This window comes from Python bivittatus, unplaced genomic scaffold (genome assembly GCF_059951505.1).
Source record: "Python bivittatus isolate LINGU-HERP-01145 unplaced genomic scaffold, Pbiv_v1 ctg000000_np1212, whole genome shotgun sequence".
In the NCBI taxonomy this organism is placed as follows: Eukaryota; Metazoa; Chordata; class Lepidosauria; order Squamata; family Pythonidae; genus Python; species Python bivittatus.
The window spans coordinates 2734425-2760007 of NW_028277028.1; the positions used below are offsets into that span (position 1 = coordinate 2734425).

The following is a 25583-nucleotide window of genomic DNA, read 5'->3' on the forward strand; positions in this document are numbered from 1 at the left end:
CAGCCTAGGCCTAGTATCCATCCCACAATCCATTGTTTGTTTGTTTGTTTGTTTGTTTGTTTTCCAAATGGGCATGTGCCATTATCTTATATTTCTTCCACTCCAGTTCTGAAATTTCATCAGGCCTTCACCTTGGCCAGGTTGAATTCACTACCTTCTGCAGTTCTGTGGGGACATTATAAAAATCTGTCTCTACATCAGCATTTATCCCCATGTGGGGACAGTTTAGTGGAGTAACTGAGTCACATGATCATCTATTGCTCTCTGTACAGAGAATCTCAAATGACATTCATCTATCCCAGTTTGGAAGAAATACTCTGGCAAAGCTTGTCTGTCTTCTATCTGACTAAAACTCTGATGTATCCTCTCAGGTTGTTTGATTCTGGGCTTCTGTTTAGACAGTAGACTAGAAATCAGGAGACCATGAGTTCTAGGAAGTCAGCCAAATATTCCCCCTCAGCCCTAGGAAGAAGGCCATGGCAAACCATTTCCAAAAATCTTGTCAAGAAAAGTGCAGGGACTAGTCCACGTGGTCACCAGCAGTCTACACTGACTTGAAGGCAGCTCGCAAAAAATGCAAAAACCAAACAAACAAAACCTTGATATACACATTTAATGTATTTTGTGTTTTCTGGATCTAAGGCTATAATAAATATATTTTTCTCAATAATTTATCTACTTATTATCTACAAATAGCAACTGATACTGGAATCCTCTTAAAATATAATCTAGATGTTAATTATGTTAATCTTGCCCTAGAGATTAATGGCAATTAATCAATGGCAATTTTAGTTGCCAATTTATACTGTATCTGCTATAAACATACTGATATATTTAGTCATATGCAACATACAGTACAATCGTTCAAATTCATTTTTTTCTCATTAGTCTACACTCAGTACCCCATAAAGACAACGTGAAAACAGAATTTTAGAAATGTCTATAAATTTATTAAAAAGGAAAAACTGAAATATCACATGTACTTAAGTATTCAGACCCTTTACTCAGTCTTTACTTTGACTTTACCCTTTACTTTACCCTTTACTTTATTGAAGCATCTTTGGCAGCAATTACAGCCTTAAGTTTTTTTCGGTATGACGTGACAAGCTTTGCACACCTGGATTGGGGGATTTTCTGCTGTTCTTCTTTGCAAATCCTCTCAACCTCAGTCAGGTTGGATGGGGACCGTCGGTGGACAGCCATTTTCAGGTCTCTCCAGAGATGTTCAATAGGGTTCAAGTCAGGGCTGTGGCTTGGCCACTTTAGGACATTTACAGAGTTGTCTCCAAGCCATTCCTGTGTTGTCTTGGTTGTGTGCTTAAGATCGTTGTCATGTTGGGAGGTGAACCTTTGGCCCATTCTGAGATCCTGAGTGCTGTGAAACAGGTGTTCGTTGAGGATATCTCTGTACTTTGCTCCATTCAGCTTTCCCTCAACCCTAACCAGTCTCCCAGTCCCTGCTGCTGAAAAACACCCCCACAGCATGATGCTGCCACCACCATGCTTCACTGTTGGGATGGTATTGGGCAGGTGATGAGCGGTGCCTGGTTTCCTCCAGACATAACATTTAGAATTGAGGCCATACAGTTCAATCTTGGTTTCATCAGACCAGAGTATCTTGTTCCTCATAGTCTGAGAGTCCTTCAGGTGCTTTTTGCAAACTCCAAGAGGGCTTTCATGTGTTTTGCACTGAGGAGAGCTTCCGTCTAGCCACTCTGCCATAAAGCCCAGATCAATGGAGTTGTTGTCCTTCTGGAACTTTGTCCCATCTCCACACAGGTTCTCTGGAGCTCAGTCAAAGTGACCACTGGGTTCTTGGTCACCTCTCTTTTTCATCCTCAGTCAAAGAGTTCTTATTTTTCAGGAACCAATCATCATTCTCAAGGGCCTTATTTAGCTTGTTCAACAGTCCATTTTCCGGCACCACTTTTTGCTTTTTGCTCTGTGCTTTTGTAATGCCCAGCAGCACTTCCTGGTTCCTAGAAATTACTGGGGCAACGACTTGCTCTCATTTGCTGTTGTGCTGCAGCAGCCTAGACAAAGCGTCTGCTAGGAAATTTTTTCCCCCAGGAATGTATTTTAACAGAAAGTTAAATCTGCTAAAAAACTGAGCCCAGCATACCTACTTGGGGGATAATTTTCAGGGCACCGTCAGAGTCTCTAAATTTTTATGATCAGTCCAAACTTCAAAAGGGTGGCATAGTCCTTCTAAGAGATGCTGCCAAGTCAGCAAAGCCCAGCAGACCACAAAAGCTTCTTCCTCCCAGACCAGCCAGCGCCTCTCTGTTTCAGGAAATTTTCAGGAAATGTACGCACAAGGTTTCAAGCAGCCCTCCTCCAACTTCTGCAACAAAACTTCTCCGATTGCTACATCAAAGGTGTCAGCGTGAATTATGAATGGCTGGTCGGGATCAGGGTGTTTGAGAATGGGCTTCACCGTAAAAAGGCGTTTTAATTTTTTGAATGCCACCTGGCATTCTTCTGACCAATTCAACAGTGCTCCAGGCTTTTGAGCTTTTGTTGTTTCCTTCCCTTTAGTTTTTAACAAGTCTGTGAGGGGCAAAGCTTCTTGGGCAAAGTTGGGTATGAACTGGCAATAAAAATTAGCAAACCCCAGGAAACTTTGTAGCTGCCGCCGGGTTTTTGGAGGTTCCCAACCAATTACATCTTTCACTTTTGCTGGATCCATTTCAATGCCCTGGTGTGAAATCCTATACCCCAAATAGTCTTCTTGCGTTTTATGGAACTCACATTTTGACAGTTTTGCATACAACTGAGCATCCAACAATTTCCTTAACACTTTCCTTACCAATTTTACATGCTCCTCCAGATTATCAGAATAAATCAAAATGTCATCCAGATACACCAGAACCCCCCTGTACAGAAATTTGTACAGCACCTCATTTATCAATTGCATAAACACCCCGGAGCCCCCAACAACCCAAACGGCATGACTTGGTATTGGAAACAACCCAGGGGGCAGCTGAACGCAGTCTTCCACTCATCCCCTTCCTGGATGTGCACTCGAAAATAAGCGTCTCTCAGGTCCAATTTCATGAATATTTTCCCTTTCGATAATTGTGCCAACAATTATCATCAATGGAAGGGGATATTTGTTTTCCTTGCAAATTGCATTCAAACCCCAATAATCCATACACAAACACAAAGACCCATCTTTCTTCTCCTGGAAGAACACGGGCGCTGCCATGTGTGATTTGGCGGGCTGTAGGAAACCCCTTGCCAAGTTCTTGTCAATGAACTCCCTCAGAGTCTCTAGTTCTCAGGGAGTCATGGAATAAGTTTTCCATTTGGAGAACTTCACCCTGGGCTCAATTTCTATAGCACAGTCTATATCCCTATGGGGGGGGGGGGGTAGCTGGTCTGACTCAGTCTGACTAAAAACTGCTTCCAAATCACGGTATTGCTCCGGGATTGTGGGTTTGGAAGATGGCCATGGACTGTCAGTCCCTACTACCACTACTTCCCCATTTCCCGCCATCTCCCCTGGCCCTGGGTAGACCCCGTCTTCGAACACATTTCTGTCAGTTCCCCAGTCCACCTGTGGGTTCCACTGCCTGAGCCACAAGGCTCCCAAAATCAAACAATGGGCAGCAATGGAGGCCATGAGACATCTTAGTTTCTCTCGATGGGTGCCCAGTCTCAGTTCAAATTCCTCAGTGCAGTATTGCACAGCCCCTCCTCTGGCCAGGGACCCATCTAATTGATTGAACACCACAGGAGTTCCTAATTTCTGCACTTGCAGTCCCAGTCCATTCACCAACACCAGGCTGATTAAGCAGTGGGTGCACCCCGAGTCTATTAAAGCAGTCAAATGGGTGGTGCATGGTGTTCGTAGGGCTCTTACTTTCATCCCCACAGTTAATAAACTCACCCCATCCTCCTCCTTGTCCATTTCCAGCTCCTCATCCTCACACTGCTGCTCACCCACGTGTCCTCCAGCATGCTTTAGGACAGGTGGTTGGCATTTCCCGCTGGCTGAGCCTCTTCCTCCAAAGACCCTTTGTCAAAAATCACCTGGTCTTGAAATCCATCATCCACTCCAGCAACCACAGTTCCCTTTTTCCTCACTCCCAGGCCTTTTGTTGACTTCCCAGATGGTTTAGCTGGGGTGGCCGGTTAAGAAGTACCGGATTTAGGGCAGCCCGCTGCAAAATGCCCTGTCTCCCCACACTTGAAGCAGGTACAGTCTTTCAGCCACTTTTTGGGGATGCCTTCTCTCTGCTTACCAGCTGGTTTCCACTGGGAGGTTAATGGGGTGCTCAGGAATTTCTTGAACCCTGGATCTTGAACAGCCATCCAAACTGTTTCCACTTCTGCTGCCAAAGCGATCCATCACTCAAGGGTTGGTGGGTTTCCCTGTGAGTACACCAGCTGCCATAGGTCCCGTCTCAAGCCCTTCTGGAAATAGGACACCTTGAACTGTTCCAGCCAGTCATGGAGTTTTTCCGCCAGGCTTTGGAACTCCAGGGCATAATCAGCCCTGTGCAGTCTTCCTGCTTGAGACTATGTAGGATCATTCTGGCTCTCATTATTGCACCTGGATCTTCAAATCTCCTTCACAGCACCCTCATAAATCTCAGGAGATGGTGAAGTTCGGGCACTCGAGCTTCGTGCATCTCTATTAGCCATTCTGCCACCTGTCCCACTAACGCCTGGGAAGAAATGACCGCAGTTCTCCATGCAAATGGTCACATGGGCTAGGAAAATGGCCAGCTCCTTTGGGTCCTCCCTGTAGTTCATCATCAGCTCTCATTCCTTCAGCACCTCCACTTGATTTGTGGCCAGCTGTGCTGGTTGGGGTTGAGCTGGCTGCGCTGCGGGTGCCGGCAGTGCTTGTGGGGCAGGCAGAGCTGGCTGGGGTGGTGGTCCTGCCAGGATGCATAGAACCCCTTCTCCAGCTTCCTCCATCATCTGCTCTACCCCTGGCATGCCGGCCATTGCCAGGTCTGGGTATCGAGCTCCCCGCGATCTTTGAACCAGCTCCCCTATCCATCTCAATTCTCCTCTCATGGTAGTGATGTCTTCCTGTACCATGCTCATAGACCCCTCCAGAGCAGTCACCCATGTGGATTCCACTTGACCCGCTGCCATGGACCAATGGTTCCATGCTGAGAAAAGATGCTTCCCCATATTCCTCGGACATCCTCCATGCCTGCGCCTTTCACTACTCCCTGTCCGACCTCAAGGTTAAGCGAGCCATGAGTCTGGGGAGATCCTCTAACTCTTCCTCCATGCCACCAACTGCTCCACATTCAGCGATCTCCTCCTCCATCCCAGACAGCACTCGCTAGCACGGGATTCGGGTTTTCCACGATAGGTGAACCCCTCAGTGGAAACTCCAAAGGTTTGAGGGAGTTTCAGCAAAATGCCAGGCACTGCAACTCTCAGCCCAATAAAAAGAAACCTCTGGAGACTTAGCACTTCCAAAAGAAAATCAGTTTATTGAGGATTAACATACAGTCTATAGTAGAGATTGCTGAAACTGAAAAGCCCGTGCACAGCAATGTTTTCTTAACCCCTCTTCCTTGCTCCCTCTTCCTCCCCTCAGTTCTTCTGGTGCCTTCTCCTACTTTGTGGCTGGTACAACCTTGGCATTCTTGAGAACTAGATAACAAGCCATCTGCTCTAATGGCTATTCACCTAACCTCCCCCCCCGCCCCCCACATTTACTACTATCATGGCAGAACTGAGCAAGCTAGCTATAATGCTGGTTAATCGATTGCAAGGTTCTGACACTTACTAAGACTCTTCTCTCCTGATTGCTCAGTTTGGCCAGGCAACCAACTCTTGGAAGAGTCCTGTGCTCTTGGGAACCTTCAGTGCAGCAGAATTTTTTTTGTAGCCTTCCCCAGATCTGTGCCTTGCAATAATCCTGTCTCTGAGCTCTGCAGGCAGTCCCTTTTACCTCATGGCTTTTGCTCTGGTACAGTATGCATTGTCAGCTGTGAGGCCTTCTATAGAGAGGTGTGTGCCTTTCTAAATCATGTCCAATCAATTTAATTTACCACACGTGGATTCCAATCAAGGTGTAGAAACAGCTCAGCAACAATCAAGAGGTAGTTGAGCTAAATTTCAAGAGTTGTTGCAAAGGGTCTGAATACTTATGCCAATGTGATATTTCAGTTTTTCCTTTTTAGTAAATTTACAGACATTTCTAAAATTCTGTTTTCACTTTGTCATTATGGGGTACTGAATGTAGATTAATAAGAAAAAAAATGAATTTGAACGATTGTAGTATCAGGCTACATAACAAAATTGAAAAAAGTGAAAGGGGTCTGAATACTTTTAGAATGCACTGTACAGTGACATCGTTCAAGAAAAATATAATCCCAACTATTTTATACAATTCATACAAATTATAAAGCCCAGTTTCTCACAAAAGTCTATGGATATTTTTGACAAGAATTAGGAGAGTCAACTAATTCTCCTATTAGTGTGCTGAATTAGTTTATTCCAAAATAAAGTTGGATGTGTCTGGAGCTAAAACTATCCTTCTCTAACTTAGTTAAGTATATCATTTTTGCAGAGTGGAGAGTTCAGATGTCCTGCTTACCTTCTCGCCTAATCCAGGTAGACATGATATGCCAAAGGCTTCTAAGTGATTCACTGGGGTTACTAAACTGACTAATCTTGAAAGTATTCTTTTTTCTCTCTCAGATATATTCACTTTTTTCTTAATTACTTGGTTTTATAATATAACATTATCAGTACAACTAATTAACTTCAGTCAACATGATTATTCAGGAAGAGAAGGATGTCAAAAAAATTAAAACTTTCATGTTTTCAAATGCTTTTCCTCTTAAAATGCACATTTTTATCCATCCAACTCTGTATCTTCCCTATTTTAGCCAAGCCAAATCAATACCATATATTTCAAAGTAAAAGAGAAAATAGATTAGACAAAATTATAGCAACTTTAACCTTTCAAGGTATGATGCACCACAGAGGCTTTTGAATAAGTTAGAAAAATCACCAGCTATGTCGTTGCCTAGCTGTACTTCAAGCAGCAGATCACAGTCTAAAAGTAAAATGCTCTTTTTTGAATTACTTTTAAATGTATAAATATGACTTTTATAAATAAAGTATGCTAATGATCATGAATTTGCTGTTCATCAGTATTCATGCTCACAAACATCTAAATGCTGTTTGTGTATGTGCAAAGCTGTCTTTTTCGCATTACATTGATGATTCTGATTGATTTGATCCATCAAATCAAGTCAGCTATTTGATTCTGATTAAGAGTGATTCAGTCCCCCCTGCCAACTCTTGTTAATTGTTTTGCAGGGTCATAAAATGAAATTGCATGGAAATCTTGAATCTGGAAGGGTGCTCACATCCGCAAAATGTGTTTTCCACTAATTGGAAAGGCAGGAATGTGGGGACTGCAGGTCTGATTTTGAAGAACATCCTACTTAGAACCTGCAGGGCACTTATCCTAGCACTATAGGGAAGGAAGCTGATTCAGAGCATTTATTATAACATTTCTTAAGTTTATAGACATACTCCCACATGCATTACTGTTCAGTGGATGGAAGATGGTATTGTTCACATTAGGATAATGCCTAGTTACCCAAAAGGGGATAAGAAATCCACACACCAAATAGCAAGAGATAAATCATGGGGTTTTGCATTGAATATTCAGCCAGCTTCAATCTGACATATGAGTCATGTGAAGACTTTCCATGATACAGTTTGGAATATCTTGCTTCTGGAGGAGAGATTGGCCCCCTCACTCCTGGACTTTCAGAGGGATCTGAAGACCTGGCTCTGCCATCTGGCCTGGGGCGGGGAGGGAAGTCATCAAGTGTGGGGTTGGCTAGTCCCTTAGAGGCCTGGCGCTGCTGCCCTGAACCATCGGCCTCCTGGACTTTTTCCTTCATCTTTATAACTGTGTATGTAGACTTTTAATTGTATATTTATTTATTGTTTTTAGTGAGTTGTGAGCCACCCAGAGTCCCCCATTGGGGGGAGATGGGCAGGGAATAAATAAATAAACAAACAAACAAACAAACAAATAAATAAATAAATAAATAAATAGTGAAACAACACATTATCTTGCTATTCTCATGATGGGTCCTGAGTTGTCAGGAAATGCTTGGTTGAAACTGTATCATGGAAAGTCTTCACATGACTCATATGTCAGATTGAAGCTGCGCCACACTCGAAGTCTAACTTGGAATGAATCCAAGCAATTTTATCCTGCTGATGCTCTGAAAATTCCTCCACACGGCCTGCAAATGAATCCCCAGATCCCCCCTACCAAGGAGGGAACTAGTGATCCCAAACAGGGCCACCGGGTGGCACTCTGCGGACATGATAAGGGCAGAGAAGTATTGGTGCTTTGCCGCTCTTATCGCTACAATGTAGGCCTTGATAGCGGCTCTAAATTGTGTTCGGTCAGATTCGGTCTTTGTCTTCCCCCAGCGGCGCTCTAGACGTCTCTTGACCCTCTTCAGCACCCTCAACTCCTCCGTAAACCAAGGGGAATGTTGGGGCTGATGTGGCAAGAGAGGTCACACAGGCGCGATCTATACCAATCTTCTTATTACCAGCTGCCAGGACAAATGCTATATTGGGAGAGTCTCTCTCCAGTCTTTCCTTTCTGTAATCCCTTTTTCAATTCACCTTTTCAATTTTTTAAAATAAATTTAGGAATGATAGTTGTGTCAGATTCAGCCGGCCCGGCCCGGCCCGGCCCGGTGAAGGCACCGCTCAGCTTCGCCTAAGTCAATTTCACCGCCCAGGTGTGAGCAGAGAAAAAGGGGAAGTGAAACCGCGAGCTGATTATTGACAGGTGGCTCAAACTGCAAGCGGATAATTTGTATCAGCGCTGCTTCCCTCGGGCGCTGCAAACAAAGGAAAGCGCAGAGGCTTGGAAGTGAAGCAATCAACGAACAATCGAGAACTCCCAGCTTTGCGCGCAAACAGGCAAACCCAGCAAAGGCAACAACAGCACAACCCATAGACTGCAATCAGAAAGACAAAAGCACCAGACTGAATCTGCCATTTGGGCGAGGGGGGATTACTACGGGTAATCTGTAACTAAACAACGGGTAAAGTGCAGGGAAACTAAACAACGGGTAAACAGGGAAGCTATAAAATACCATGTAAGCTATGCCAAGCCAGCCCTGGCTTTGTTTGTACTTACTTATGTTACACTTGAGTAAACTTCTTTGCTGAACACACGTGTCACAAGAGTTTCTCTGAGACAAATGGGGTAAACCTTACAAGTTGCACATATACCATCTATCTTTCAAAATCTTCTTCCAGTTTTACCAGACCCTTATTCCTCCTTTTTTTCTCCCTTTGTTTTCAGATAAAACTTAATCACTGTACTGCAGAGCAGGCAACATTCTTTATATATCTATTTTTAAAGGAAAAACTCATAGTCCTATCCTTCATTTAGCCTATTTTTATATTTCCCATCTCAAGCTATTGAGAATTTGTGCATATATAACTTAACAATGGTTCTTGCTTTAATGTTCATCTCTATTGATCTCACAGAACAGACTCAATAATTTGTTCTATTTAGAGATCACAGGTAGTCCTTGACTTATGACTACTTCTTCAGCAACCATTCAAAATTACAGTGGTGGTGAATGAGAAGGCCTTACGACCAGTCTGCAAAGTTGTGGCCATCACAATGTCCCAGCAATTATGTGATCGTGATCCAGGCACCTGGCTTGCAATTACAATGTTGCAGTGAGCCACGGTCATGTGATTGCCATTTATGACCTTCTCTACTTGCTTCTTAGAAGCAAAGTCAATGGGGAAGCTGGCAGAGAAGGTTGCAAGTCGTTCCCATAAGTCAATTCTGCTGCTTTTTCAAATATTGTTGCTGTTTAGTCACTTCTAATTCTTCATGATCCTATAGGTATCATATTCACACTTACATAATTTAGCACCTTTTCTTCCTTTGGCTTTCTTTTTGATTGCCTTCAGTTTTCCAAACGTCAGAATCTCCTGATGGAGAATCTTATTCTTACCATCACATTATATGCTTGAAGGATCTAAGCTTTAGCATTACTATTGGTGCTTTCAGTGAGAACTCTGGATTTGCTTCTTCTAGTACTGAATGATTTCTCCTCTTTGCATCTCAATGTGTTCTTTGCAATTTTCTCCAGAACCACACTTCAAAACCATCAGTTTTATTTCATGCGGTCTTTCTGAGAATCCAGCTTTCACAGCCATCTATTACAACTGGACAAATCAGGACCTTAACAATGTGAATCTTTGTTGTAAGTGTAACGTTTCTTCCTTTTAATATTGCTTCTAGATCTGCCATTGTCTTTCTTCCAAGTAGACTCAATCTTCTCCATCTATTTTCATTGGGTTGGTGTTGCCTGTTGACTTCTTATTGTTATTATCATATTCAAGCAGCTGACTAACATTTATATATTTTTTCACCCTCATTCAAGTAATATAAATAATTGCAAATAAAATATCCATAATTATTATTTAAAAATGAATTTAATTTTTTTTTTCTGGGATTGTTACCATAGGGTAGCTGGTGACAACAGTTCTGTGGGGAAGGATGAGTCCAACTGAGCAGTCTTTTGGGATAGTGATAAATTTCCTCCCTCCCTCCTTCATTTATCTCAAAGCCTATCCCCAAACAAAATACAGTCCGGATAATATTGTATGCTTATAATAAAAAGCTGTCTTTCAGTTTACTTTGGCCCCAGATTGTGTTTGTATAGAGAGTTATTATGTTAATGATAAATATTTTAATTGATCAACAGTTCAACATTTTAAGGAGAAAACACTTCCAAGAAATTAATCACCACCATTAAATGTTGCAAGATTATTTTTCAATATGTACTACAGTCATTTGTGTTCAGATAGTGACACCCAGTGGCTGCTAGCTTCTGTCACAGTGTGTTAGTTGGAATCATATTCTAATTCTTCATTTTTTTCTCTTTAAAGAAAGCATTAATGTTACAGAAGACCTAAATATATGCAAGTTTCCTTTAGATTAATCAGGGAATAGCTTCATAATGTTATCAGTTACACTGTAGTACTGGGCATGTCTACTCTGAACTAAGTTCCATTTATTTATTTATTTGTTTGTTTGTTTGTTTGTTTGGTAAATGTATTTAGCTGCCAGTCCCACATACTGTACATGACTGAGCAGCATACAAAGTTAAAAACACAAAAAATATTAAAAAATAACAACAAAATCAACTACATAACTCAAGGTATGTATGTATGTTCTTTCCAAATACCTTCCTACTAAAACGAATAGAAGAGACATTATATAAGCCAGGAATCTGATGTACATTCTTTTCTATGTCTAGGGATGGGGAATTATTGGGTCATGTAGATCTCGCAATTCCCCTAAATGTAATGCACCAAATACTCTGGAAGTTACTATGGGTGTTAGGGTGGGGATGTCTGAGATTGGCCTTCCTTTTCTGAAGGACAATCTATTTTTCTACATTCAAAGAGTGCAACTAAACTTCCTCCTCCTCCTCTTCTTCTGATTTTAGGTATATGTGTTTCTCTATGTAATTGATATATGAGAGCCAGTTTGGTTAAGACATTAGGCTAGAAACCAGGAGACCTTGAGTTCTGCAAGTCAGCTGGGTGACTTTGGGCCAGACATTCCCTCTCAGCCCTAGGAAGAAGGTCATGGCAAACCACTTCCAAAAATCTTGTCAAGAAAACTTCAGGGACTAGTCCACGTAGTCACCAGCAGTCTACACTGACTTGAAGGCATGCCTCAAAAACACAAAAAACAAACAAAACCTTGATATATATATTTCATGTATTTTGTGTTTTCCAGATTTAATTTAATTTCCATTATTGTGATGTTAAATATACCAGACAATATTCGTATTTATTAAAGCATCTTCTAAAATTAGTAGCTAAGCATATTTATATTTGTTGATCCTTCTTATATAATTTTGAATACTTTTAAAAAAACTAGAATTAGATGTAAATGGCATATACAGTGTACACATTATTGGGAAGGTTTTTTTTTTTTCTAAACAGGACAGTTAACATTTAGCATATTTTAGGCACTAGAGGGAGGTGTTGACATAGTTTTAATTCACTTGCCAAATGAGCAGTTTAAAGCCTATATTTTTAAAATGCAAAGTATATTAAAATAACAGAAGAAATTAACTTCTTAACTACTACTTCAGAAGGGCTAAGGACATATGAGAAAACTGGCATAGTGCTTTAAGAGTGAATTGGCCTATTCAAAGCCCAAACTCAGCAATGCATGAGGGGAGAGTCCTTAAGGAGGAGGATCAATTCAGCCAAACTGAATTGGGTTTGCTTGGGTTGAAAATTTAGGCTGATAATTAACACATGCTATCCACACCCATTTTGACTGATGCCAGTCCAGCCCCATGCCAAAGCCTCAACAGCCAGAGACAAAAATATTTTCATCAAATATTGTGATGAAATATTGTGTCAATCGGCTAGTTGTACATATTGTTACATATCCTCCCCTATCCCCCTGTTCCTAAATCATAGTCTAGATATATTTCCTTAGTTTTCAAAATGGGTAGTATTCAGACCATATTTTAGATGTATTGTATTGTAATTTTTTCTGTCATGTTCAACAAGTTGATTTAATTATTTGACATGCTAATTGACATCCTGTGTTTCTACTCTGATGAATACTCATGGCTCAGGCCCAGTTACTCGAAGCCACTTAACTCTGAAGTGAATCTGCCTATCCAGTAAGATCTGAGAGACAGACCTTGCTGATGGTCCTGTTCTAGGAAGAGTTCCATCTACAGGAAGTCTGTAGCAGGACCTTCTCAATGGTGGTGCCCCTCTTATGGACATTGCCTTCATATAAACTAATGAGTTTCTGTAAAGAAATAGAAACTTGACTGGGAGAAAACATCAGAGGATATCAAATTTTGGTCTCTACCCTTGTTGGTCAGTGTCATTATAATGTGTACTGCTTACTACTGTTGCATTGTTTTTAGTCCTCTGGTTTTTCTGAGTATGCCTTTCTGTACACAGAGTCATACAACACAGAAATCTGGTAGTGGTCCTGAATGTGTCATTTAGGAAGTCAATATAAATCCCATCTTTGGAAAAAGGAAATAGCAGATTCTGGGCTGATTGTGAGCAGGCTATTCAAACACTGGCATAAAAAATGAATGGTAACTACAACATTTATCTGTGTAAGGCAGATAATCATGTTTTGTGAATAGTGATTGTAAGCTAGAAGGATCATGTTGGATCAGGTAATCTTAGTATGTTTAGAGTTATAAAATCCTAATGCTTAATGGTTAATCCATGGCTGAATGCAGGTCTCTCTTGCCAGAGGAAGTGCATGAAGGTTTTATATGCAAATAAATCTATCCATTTTCCTCTTATTTGGGTCTACTGTAGTCTTGGAATCATTTAAACTGGGTGGAAAGGATTTCTTGTCCTTGGCATGTTCCTGGAGTACAGCAGTGTGGAAATACTAAGAATGAATGAATGAATGAATGAATGAATGAATGAATGAATGAATGGTAATACATGTTGGCTAACAAAATTTAAATTTTAAAAAGGATAGCCAAAAGTTAAAAACATGACTTAAAAATAGCATTAAAATTAATCAACAATTTAAAATCTGGCAAAAGAGATCATCTTCAAATTTCTAAAAATTGAGAGAGTGAGGGCCAGGAACATGTACAACAAGATTATGTTCCATAGCCTGATAGCAGTACAGGATATAACCAAAGTGTGGAGAACTGAAGTCAGTCTTCAAGTCCAGTTGTCTCTTAACCAGCAACACTTCTGTCTTTCTTGGATTTAATTTCAGTTTGTTCTCTCTTATTCTCTCATTCATAGTGTTCTGTTTACCAAGAATTCTTAACCACTGAAAGAACATATTTTCATCCAAAGTGGATTTCTCTACAAATGCAGCTGTTTCCTCAGTTAGCCAGTTGGCTGGATAATTATAAGGCAACATAAGCAAATTCATTGATTTCTAACTGAAGTCAGGTGGAGAATTAAATATGCATAATATTTGGAGGAGATGGAAGGGAATAGAGCTGTGCATCCCTTCATATGCTAGCATGGCCTAGATGAACTTCATAGCCTAGATAAGAATGTGGCCCAGTTATGGACTAATATACATGCATATGAAGAAAGCTGAACCCATGTCCACTTTCTGAATTGAAGCATGTATTAATGATACCTGATAAACCTGCAAAAGAAAAACGCTATGTATTTAGGAATGTTAATGCATGCTGTTTCCAAAAGTAGCATTTTTTAAAATTTAAAACAACATTCATACAATTTCCAGAACAGGTAGGGAAAGAATATGATTAAATTTATTGATTTAACAGTTTCTGTGTCAAATCAACTCTCAATCAATTTAATAAGAAAAAAATACTTGGATTATAGATAATATACATGCAGAATTTACATGAAATAAGCATTATAACTCCATCAAATTCAAATTCCAAACAATATATATTCCATAATCATCTAATCATACCTCATTACTACAAACAATCTCACCTTATTTCTGGTGCTCATTAAACAAAACGTAACTTTTAGGACATGGAAAATTTGCATTTTCTGATCTTAATCTCATTTTCATTCTTTAAATGTCAAACCTCCGTCCAAATGTTAAACCAAATGTTAAACCTACCATATCAATGCAGATATTGGAAGTAAATTACAGCAGGTTCTGGGAGCTTTCTCCCACATGTGTGCATTAGATTCCATTCGTAATTTTCTTTACTATGAAAGTTTCAAAAGTAGTTACAGAAATAAAGCCAAAAAAAAAAAATCCCTCTAACTAAGGCTTATATAGAGTCAGACAATAAGTGTGGTTCAGCAGAAGTGGCTTTATAAGATGTCAGACCGAAAATAAGGAGTGAGTGGAGCTCCAAAGGGGTGCTTTGCTTCTATGAAGCATGGAGGACAACTGTGAAGCAAAGCAGCTTCTCACTTTTAAGCCATGGACCAGCTACCTCATCTTGACTGTGCATGCACAGAAACCATTTTGAGATGAGACAGCTGGTTGAAGCATACTGGCCTTGATTCACTGCTTTGTGAAATGGAGTAGGTCATCTCTGACACACAAACCAAAGCATTGAAGAGGAATCTGGCATCAAGTCTTTCCCACCAACTAGATGTGCTCTCCCACCAATTCGAGCCTTTCATATATCTGAATTACCTTGATACTGATTGTTCAATTTTTTAAAAAGCATACATATGCATGAATATAAAAGCAATGCTCTACTATGTCTTTCTTGAAGAACTGAATGAATCTTATTACACTGCTTCCAACTGACACAGGTTGGGTACAAACCAATTTGGTGTACATTCATAATATAAAGGGAATCATAGCTTTTCTCCACCTATGTGTAATACATCGCCTCAGGTAGAGTTGGTGCTTCTTTCGAGCCCACTGTGCCATCTGGATTGACATTAGTAGCGCAAAAACACCAACTAAAGAAAGAGGGGGAAATTGCTGATCAACTGGGGCATTGCCAGGAAAGATATTTCCTCCCACCCCCACCCTCACCATCCACACAGGATTATTTTAGGATTGGAGAAGGGTTTACCACAGCATGGGTGGAGGGACAAGAGTCCTAAAAGGGATCTAAGCATTTTTGGAAGTAGATTGATAAGCTTTTGTTTGTTAGTAGCTTCTATGTTTGCTGTTTAAATTGTGCCTGGACTGATAGTGCTGTAGCAGATGCCTTATTTGTCACTCAATCCAGACAGTAGAAAACTGTGGGCTTCTGTATGTTCTTGAACTACAAGTCCCAGCTGGCTCAACCAGCATAACCAATTGTCAGGAAAATTGGAAGTGACAATTCAGAAACATCTCAAGGGTTATCTATTCTCCACCACACCTCTGGCATAAATACAGGCTACTGTCTGTGTTGTTATCTATCAATCCAATCAGTTTTTAAAATAGTTATTACTCCAAAAACCAGGCAGAAGATAAGTACACCTTACTTGTTGCCCAGATGAGAATTTTAGACCCAAAAGATCCATGTAAACCCATGTCAGAGTTCTTTCCTGGACAGGTCAAGATTAGGAGAATTTGTCCAGAACGTTACCAGGAGTCACACTGACTCAATGGCACCTAATTAACTAATTTCTTGGAACAGACAGAATTGTAGACAACATTTCTATTTCCATGATTTATTGAGGAGTTTTCATAGAGCAGAGTGAAATAATCTTACTTTTGAACATTGTCCTCAACTTTAGGTTGTGTAATGATAAGATTCTCACTTGGGCAACTAGACAAGGACAGAAACAGCTAGACAGAAAGGGGTGGTGCATAAGCAGCAGATAGGCTGCAAGTAAGAAGTTCTGTAATTGTTCAGTTATTTCAAGAGTGTATTATTATGCATTCATACTTTTCCTTCTTCCTCCCAAATGCGGTTCTGAGTTGGGAGGAAGCCTTATGCTTCTGGACATGTTCTATGCATTTGTTTTTTGTTCAAAACTCATAAGCACTTTTATTTCTACACATTATAATGAAATCTTTAGAGTTCAAAAGTGACAGGCTTTGAGTCATGTATCTTCAGGATGACAACAGTGATATATATGCGTGGTGTGCCAACCCCTCTTAGTCCCATATATTAGAACTGGAGGAACAATATACATCTCCAAGGAAGAGATTTGAAACAACTATATGCCAAATCTTAGCAAAGACTCCTATCTTTTTACACATCTTCATATTAATTTTGGATACTGAAAATCATATAAGAAAATTGAACATCATCTGTTTAAAAGTAATGCTTGCTCAAATTCCCTCATTTTAATGGAAGAAATTTACTATTGAAATGTTTGATCCATTTTGGATGGATCAAAAATTTATTAATGGAGGGAAATCAAATTAAATAGCTCACATACTGCAAAGTAAATGACTAGCCTTTAATATCATATTTTATAAGATATGCTCTTGGCTTTCCTAAGACAAAATTCATCTTTGGAGGGCTACTTCATTTTCTGGTAAGTGGGCATGTGTATTAACAACCATGGCAATTCATTTCGTGAATAAGCAAGTCTTTTTTGGCAGCCATTTTAAGGCCATTTCCATTGTGTTCTTCCAAAATTCCAAAGGTGTCCCTGTCCAGAAAGGCTAACTAACTCTAAAAAAATTGATGTTTTTGCATTAAGAGAATAATAGAAATAAAGCCTAAACTGATATTTATTCTGCATAGTTCTTTGGAAGGTGAGGAGAATCGACTGATACAAAGTTCCTACCTATGCCAATAATATGAGTTCTTACCTGGCAGAGTCTGTGTCATCACTGTAAAGCTCAACCAAGAGCCGATCTGTTGTAGAAAAAAGAGGGGAAAACCTTCACCACATGGCAATAAAAGTAACTCCCTTGTTCTATTCTGACTGAATTGCAATTGTCAATTGGGCTCACATCAACCTTCCATCAGTGGTAGCTGTATCATTTCCCTTGGCACCATCTAATGAATCAAAGACAAGAAGACCACAAAAAAAGCAGAGGTGGGACTCTTATAAGGCTCACTGTTAATGGAGCAATTCCAGAAAGCTGAAGGAGGAGGGTATGTGAAAAGAAGGTTCAGTCATTTGAGAAAACTGATTGGCATATTGGTGGGACTGTAAGTTGACTGTGTAGGCAAAACATTAACATTATCACTTTGTTAACCATTTTTTATAAAATAAATCCATTTTAAAAGCTAAGACTTTTTCAAACACAGCTTCTCTGGAAGACATGAGTAAACTTCTAGATGAAAGTGGAGTTCACAGAAAGATCCCTGCAGAGCTAATTTGAAACTATGAAGGTGCTTATATCTAACAGAAAAGCCTTGCAAGAATTTACACTCTGAGTTCAGTTGCATTAGCTTGGGAGGGAGGGAGGGAGGGAGGGAGGGAGGGAGGAAGGAAGGAAGGAAGGAAGGAAGGAAGGAAGGAAGGAAGGAAGGAAGGAAGGAAGGAAGGAAGGAAGGAAGGAAGGAAGGAAGGAAGGATACCTCGTATGTATAATTTGGACAGGAAACGAGTGTAAAAATCCATGTGAAAGGATTGAGTGTTGGACTTGGAAAAGATACTTTGTTTCCTGTAGGGAAAAAGAAAAAGGCAAATATTAATTATAACAAGTTCAGAAATTAGGAGAGATTTATTTTATTCCATTATATAAATATCAATTAGTCCTTGTATGGAGGCTTAACTTTGAGAAGTGGTAAGGCTTACCTTTTGTTGGCTTCCAAGATTTTTTAAAAAAGTGTTTATTGCCATACAAGTAATAGATAGACAGATTTATAGATAGACTCAAGAAATTCAGGAACTACAAGAGGCAATTGGCAGGCCTCCTGTGAACATTAAGGGAACCTTAAGCAAGACTCTAGAAAACCAGAAAGAAACATTGCTCTTACCCAGTTTTCTGTTTACGTGCAGGTAGTTTATGGCACTCAAACCCATTTCCTGAAGAACAAGAATAATGCTATGAAAAATATCAAAAGTGAGGAACTGAAAAATACACTACAAACCTGATTGATTTTGATGAACTAAAGCCACATTGATAAAATGGTTCCCAGCTTCACATACCTGCAAAATATTTCAAATATTTTTTCTTAGATTTTGTACAGCTGGACACTGTAATTTTGTAATCATATATTAGCTGGTGAGCCTTAGTAAATTTAGATTAACAAAAAATAGGATAGCCCCATTTATGTTCTCATACTGTGCAAAAATATGAATATCAAGAAAAGCAATTATGCTGCTTACAAAATGTAAAAGGTATGTAACACTAACAATATGAACCGTGTCCTCTAGGCTTTCTTCACTAGTGATTTACGGAGTCCTCACTGCTGTTCTCATTAGAGATATACTGCCATTATAGCTATCAAGGGCTAGTGTGCCTGGCCCCAGAGTTCACTAGCATTTAGCAGTAAATATGTTGAGGGTTCACACCTTCAGTTAAATGGACAAAAGGTCCTAACACTATCAATTACAACCATTATAAAGCTATATATTTCCCTCTTTAAAAAGTGGGGTAGGGGAGAGGAGAAGATGGACCAAACAATGAGAAAACAAACTAATGTTCCAAATGGAAGACAGTGACATCTTGGCCTTTGGTAAAATTCTATTAAGGATGGAGGCACAGTGATTTCAAAACAAAAGTCTCATTTGGAAGCATTCTTGACCTATGCAGTTAGGTCACATGTTGTGACTTATAAAGATAAATGCATGTAATTAGCTAAGCATTTTTTGCTGTCTATTGCATGCCCTGCAATCACCCTGAGTTTTCCTAAGCTAGCAAATTAAAACTTCTTAACCTTAAGAAGCTGCAGTTTATAAAGAAACTCTTTGCATGCTGTAATATACTATTTTTCTTGGTTTAAAAAGTTAAAAACTAAAAGCGTTATCTCTAAATCCTTAGTGTTAAAAAAATTACTATTGCATTTATAGTAATAACATCTGATTGTAATTCAACAATATATTTTTGCAGGAGAATTTTTGGTATGTCCATAAGTTATGTGACCGACTATTATAATTTTGGTATCAACATTAGAATGGCAGCTTTTAAGTTCCAATTCAGAAACAAATTCAAGTAATGCAAAACAAGGAGCCTTCAGAAGGAAGCCTTAAAAAACCCTCCACAAGTGAATTAGGGGCATTTGCCTCCAAGTCTACTAGGTATCAGCCACAGGACATTCATGTTACCATCACACCTTTCTGCAAGGTTAAGATCTATAGAGAATTACTTTTAGTTATCCCTTGTTCATCTAACTGAGGCTGAAATTTTGAATTTCCCAAGATATATGCCAATACTCTATGAAACAGTCTTACATTCACCTAGCATTTTGGGAAGGATAAAGACCTTTATATACACTAGATGTTTTCCACACTCATATTTATTCTCCACCTACTTGCCCATACATACCAGAAACCCAAAGGTAGCCAAAGGAATTTGCTTGTTTCCAAATGCTAGAAAACACAATAAAATCATACATTAGGCTTAGACAATTGTAGATCAACTAGAATGTTTCTCTTGGATATATAATGCATAAGGTTTTGTCTGTTTAGAAACTTCATTCTTTGACATCTCTGCGACTTGTACATCTGTCTGTACTCAAAGCTTTGGACTCAAATGTGGTTATTCCTTTTCTACATTTTATTTACATATACATATATATATCAAATTTGTCACTGCGCATCTCATTAAAAAGCAACTCTGGGTGGTTTACATACTTAACTCACAATATTTAACTTGTATTTCTACATATTTAACCCAACAAAAGGGGAATGAAAATACTGATCCACCTTACATACATAATTATTATATTGCTACAGATTTCCCACAGTTTATTAGATTAGTCCATTACAAATGCAGGTAATCCCCGGGTTAAGAACACCTGGGTTACAAATGACCCACAGTTAAGAATGGAGCCTATTGTAGCAAAATTCAAGTTAAATACACAATGATTTGAGTTAAATACACAATGGTTGAGTTCATTACACAATACTACTTATACGCTGTTCTGGCTTACATACAAATTCAACTTAAGGACAGAACTTGGGAACGGAACTTGTTCTAAAACTGGGGACTACCTGTATACCATTCTGGAGTAAACAGATTAATGTATTAGATGTCTGGTGGGAAGGTTCCCCAAAGACAGAGTCCGGATTGGATCAGTTCAGTGAGAGCAGCCATATTTTTCCTATACCAATGTATCTGGAATTATGTTACAATATTCTATGGCCTCTATATCAAAGGCATTGTGTGGTAGCATGGCCGCAGATCAGAGGGAAAATTCTGATGTTGCTTTCCCACATTAGGAATATCAGATGGAGGGAAGTGGGGGATGGGGGATGCTCTGCGAGTGAAATAAATCTTTTCATTGTAAAAGTTATTTTTAAAAAATGTCAGTGCAAAAGTAGTTTGTGGACTTTTCCAACTCCACATTTTTAAAAACCAATGCCAAAAGAATGCTATCTGTATCTATTATTTCAGCGCATCTATCTCTTCTACTTACATGGAGGAGTATACTGTGGGTGGTTGATGTAGTAAGCAAACCAAGAAGTAAATCCCCAGTAAAAAGCACAGCCCTATAATGGAAAATACAGATAAATATAAATTTATTATAGATAGACATGCATAAATACTTCACATAAATCTAAAGAAATACCAGGCTGAAGGTGTTCTACAGAAAGTTTCCCTGTACATTGAATCAAGCTCTTTCTTTTGACTATCAGATCAGAAAGAACACCACAGGAGCAGAATAAAGATCAGATAGTTCCTGATCCTCCCTCACAATTTTTATTTTTATTTTTTTTTACCCAAAGGGCTGCTGCATCTTTATGAGGGAACTCTGAAAACTACAGAAGAGTTCCGTTTTCTGTCCGAGAGTGTATATCCCAAATTAAACTCAGTGGGGCTTTCTTATTTGGTAAGATTGCTATTAAGTGAAGGGAGATATGCAATCTCTCTGAGGCGAGCAAATAGTGTAGATATTATGATATCTCATATTCACCTGCAATGGAGACACTACATTTAATAAATTGTTATTGCTTCTTTCTTCTCCTCCTATTCCTCCACTGCACTGCTGCAATACTTGCACGTATTTGTACAAAATTTGGTAGGTTCCACTCTCAGGGATATTTTCTCTATATATTTCAACCAATCTTGTCAAAATGGCAAAAGTCCAACTTGGATCAGGGCCAAAACACATGATCCTCCTGAGGTTCTGAGATAGCTCTGCAAAAGATAGTACTTCTCCATATCCCCATACAGCCACTGGAAACTTTCAATATGGGGTCCCTTTCTTTCCTGGCTTCAACTAGCTGTTGCTCACTGAAAATATTCATTTCCAAAACTTGATGTTAACCTTGATTTTTCCTTCCCTATCTTTCAAAGAAAAAAGATGATCATCTCTACCAAAATTCCTAAAAATCAAAGCTTACAGATGGCTATTTTTCAAATGGAGCAGCATAGAACTATCCAATATTTAGGATATTGAAGGATTGTATAGAATGAAATGCACTTGATGTTTGAAATTTGATTACAAAAAATATGCATTTCTATTTTTTTCTGGTGTGTTGATATGTTTGAGGCAAGCTGCAACAAGTTGGCTTTTTTCTTTTCCCCCCTTATTGGGTTGGTTCAAGCCCAGCTGCAGTTGCAGCTGGCTGAGTCGGTTCATTATGTGTAAGTCAGGAAGGTATCAGGAAGATTGCTCTTTCAAAAAAATTTTTTTTTTAATTCCCTGTCCTTATATTGTTTCCAGGTCTGAGATAAAAGTCACTGTGAGAAGTGAAACACTTTAAGTGCATAGTGGACCCCAGGAAGAATGGTTGGGGAAAGTAATAAACAATGCATAAGAGTAGAATTGAAATATTTTTGGGGAACATTAAGGATACAGTCCCTGGACTTCTGGGTAGGTATTTTAGCCATCCAGTTCATTCGGCCTATAGTCTTGTATCTTACAGCATCAGGCCCTTCATCACTTCATCACCCACTCTTCCTAAGTAGGACAAAAGTGCAAACATTGAGATGATGATAATGAAAGGGAATCTTTTATCTTTATCAAACCAACTGTCTCCCACAGCTTCTTTGGTGAAGTAGAATTTATATATATCCTGCCAGGAGCTACTTATAGCAAGATACTTTTAGAAAGTTTTTTTTTTCTCAGTTAATAATAATAATAGTTAGCAAATGGCAAGAACTATGATTTTTCATTAGTTACCAACATTTAGCTATTACTAAGCACCACAGGTTACTCACAGAAAAAAATTGCTCTTAGCAGTTGCCCAGTGGTTCTCCCTCCTCAGCCTTCTAACTTTCCCAAAGTTTTAAAGGTCATTCTAAAACTGAAATACAAATGTTATGTATCTGATGGCATCAGCTTAATCAAATACAATTTTAGAAGACTAATCAGCCATACTGATGACATTTTTTATTATTCTTTCACACTTCATGTCAATAGTGTAATGTAGAACACTCATAGTAACTCACAAGGGACACTTTTTCTATGTAATGGGAGTCAAGCAATTAGCAAGAGTAATCTGTATATTTTTGTTAAGCAGATGGAACTGTATTTCTCCTCTTCTCCTGAGTTTGAGGCATTATTACTTTTCAGTATACTTCAGAGAATGTTTTGCTCAGGACTTCTGAAAACAAAGGAAGTCTTTTGAATGCTGAACTAAGATTAAAAAAAAATTGGGTATGAATATAAGTATGTGTGTATGTGTGTATGTGTGTATGTGTGTATGTACATGTCTGTCTGTCTGTCTGTCTATCTCTCTATCTCTCTATCTCTCTATCTCTCTATCTCTCTATCTCTCTATCTCTCTATCTCTCTATCTCTCTATCTATCTATCTATCTATCTATCTATCTATCTATCTATCTATCTATCTATCTATCTATCTATCTACCTACTGTCTGTCCATCTATTATATTTAAACACTGCTTGCAATTTAAGTTCTCAGGATAGTTCGCTGGATACCATTACAGATGACTTACACCAGTCATTCTCTCTTAGCCTAACCTAAGTTGCAGGGTTTGTTGTGATGATAAAACAAGCGTGCGAATATAATATACCACATGAATAATGAAAACCAGGACAGAAATGCAACAAATAGGCTAATAATACCTTTTTTTATGCTTGTTCATTTCTATAGTATATTTTATGCATTTTAATCACCTTGATCATATTTTTCAGGGGTGTATGTCCTTCTGAAATCTTGTGCACAAAGAGGGTCTCCAGAAGATGCCTGATATAATGTAAACAGTGGCAGATGCAGGCCAAACTGCAGAAATGATCAAGAATAGGAAACAAAGATTTTTTTAAAAAAATCTGATGCTATTCAGGCAGTCATGCTTAAATCTTATCTATTGTAGCAAGGAATCTAAGCACCTTGCTCTGTCCATGATCAGTTTGTTAAGCAGCCTAAAGCAAATCACCCTAATTTTGAAAAGCAGAGATTGTTATAATGCTGATATTTTTTTCATTAATAAGATCATGCAGTTGAAACACTTTGAATATACTAAAAAATAAGTAATTTCAAAGTATTGTTATTAAATGAAGAAATTGTCACCAACTTAAAGGTTCTTCAACTTATTTAACTTGGTTACAGTTACTAAAGGTTGCTGAGAGTATTTTATTGCATCTGCTTTTTATTATGTTCATATGCATTCATACACTGAGATAGTAGTTCCAGAGAAGGCGTGCTCTGGACACGTTTGGCCTATGTGGGTCTGCAACAGTCAAAGTACACATGCATGATTTGAGTTAACAATAAGACCATACAGTTTTATCATTTTAAAAAATCCAGTACATTTCTGCTAACTGTTACCTAGATTGATGCAATTTCCAATTTCAAAAATACAGGGGTACAGAATAGCAAACATAGCTTTTTAAGAGAGTAGAGTATGGAACAAGACAACCATATTAATCGTATCTTTCATCTTATTCAAAATGTGTACATACACACACAACATTTCCCAAATAAATTACTTCAAAAATAAGATAGATAACTATTTAGATTTTATTTTTATTTATTTATGAGTTTATATACCTCTTCGGTCGAGGATACTCTAAGAGTGTTCCGAAACAATAGTCACAGCCAATGCCATAATGATATTAGTGAGGTCATTCATTCGGGGTTCAGTATCATCGGTATGCTGATGATACCCAGCTTTATACCTTGATTCTAGGTTGCACAGGTGAAGCTATTGATGTGCTGTCCCAGTGTCTGGAGGCTGCTCAAATCTGAATAGGGTAGTTCGATCCTGACAAGACTAAGGGTCCCCGAGGTCAGGGACAGTTTCATTATTGGTCTTAAGTAGCACTTCCCCATTTGAGACTGGTATACAACTTGGGTGGTCCTTCTGGACCCACAGTACTGCTTAAAGGGCAGGTGGCAGCTGTATCCAGGAGGGTGTTTGCACAGGTTCATCTTGTGTACCAGTTGTGTCCTTTCCTTGACCAGGAGGCACTTCAGACAATTATTCACATCGCACAAACAGATTATTGCAGCGTGCTCTATATGGGGCTGCCCTTGAAGACCATCCAGAAGCTACAGCTGATTCAAAATATAGCAGCGAGAGCAGTAATGGGTGCTTCTCAGTATGCCCATGTATCACCACTACTTTGCAAGCTGCAATGGTTGCCAGTTGGCTTCCAAGTGCAATTCAAGGTGTTTGTCATTACATATAGAGCCCTTCATGGCATAGGGCCTGGATAGCTGAAGGACCACCTATCTCCAACTGTTTCTGCCTGCCTTGTATGTGCTAACAGAGTGGGTACAGTCCACATCCCCTCTATTAAATGTTGTCAACTTGGGAAGTGTGCCTTCTCTGTCGCACTCCCCTGCCATCCGGAACAGCATCCCCCCAGAGATATGGAGAGCACCCTTTCTCCTGGGGTTCCAGAAAACCCTTAAGACCTGGCTCTGCTCCCAGGCCTGGGGTTAATGTGTTTGCTGGGCCTTTGTGGTGATTTTCTCCTGTAGTTATGGTTATGGTTGTTTCAGTCCAGGCTGCTGGTGTTGTTTTATATTTTTTAATTGTCTTCACTGTTTTCGATTTCGTAAGCCACCTAGAATCTGTTGGAAGAGGCAGCTCTAACAAATCTCAATTAATTAATTAATT

At 39.2% G+C, this 25583-nt stretch overlaps 1 protein-coding gene across 6 annotated transcripts in view; it reads right to left on the reverse strand.

Annotated features, from left to right (window-relative positions):
* Positions 1-25583, reverse strand: part of TECRL (trans-2,3-enoyl-CoA reductase like) — a 66725-nt gene that overhangs the window by 25168 nt on the left and 15974 nt on the right. For 4 of the 6 annotated variants that reach the window (XR_015794758.1, XR_015794752.1, XM_025174688.2 and 1 more), the window contains exons 6-11: positions 23635-23740; positions 20967-21039; positions 19874-19917; positions 18477-18534; positions 17961-18046; positions 17243-17288 (exon numbers count right to left, since the gene is read on the reverse strand). Coding sequence is in view for 4 of the 6 variants with exons in the window: in XM_025174688.2 (XP_025030456.1) it covers positions 17243-17288; positions 17961-18046; positions 18477-18534; positions 19874-19917; positions 20967-21039; positions 23635-23740 (413 nt within the window). In the remaining 2 variants the exon portion in view is untranslated. The other 2 variants (XM_007440657.3, XM_088133873.1) reach the window with 2 other exon arrangements.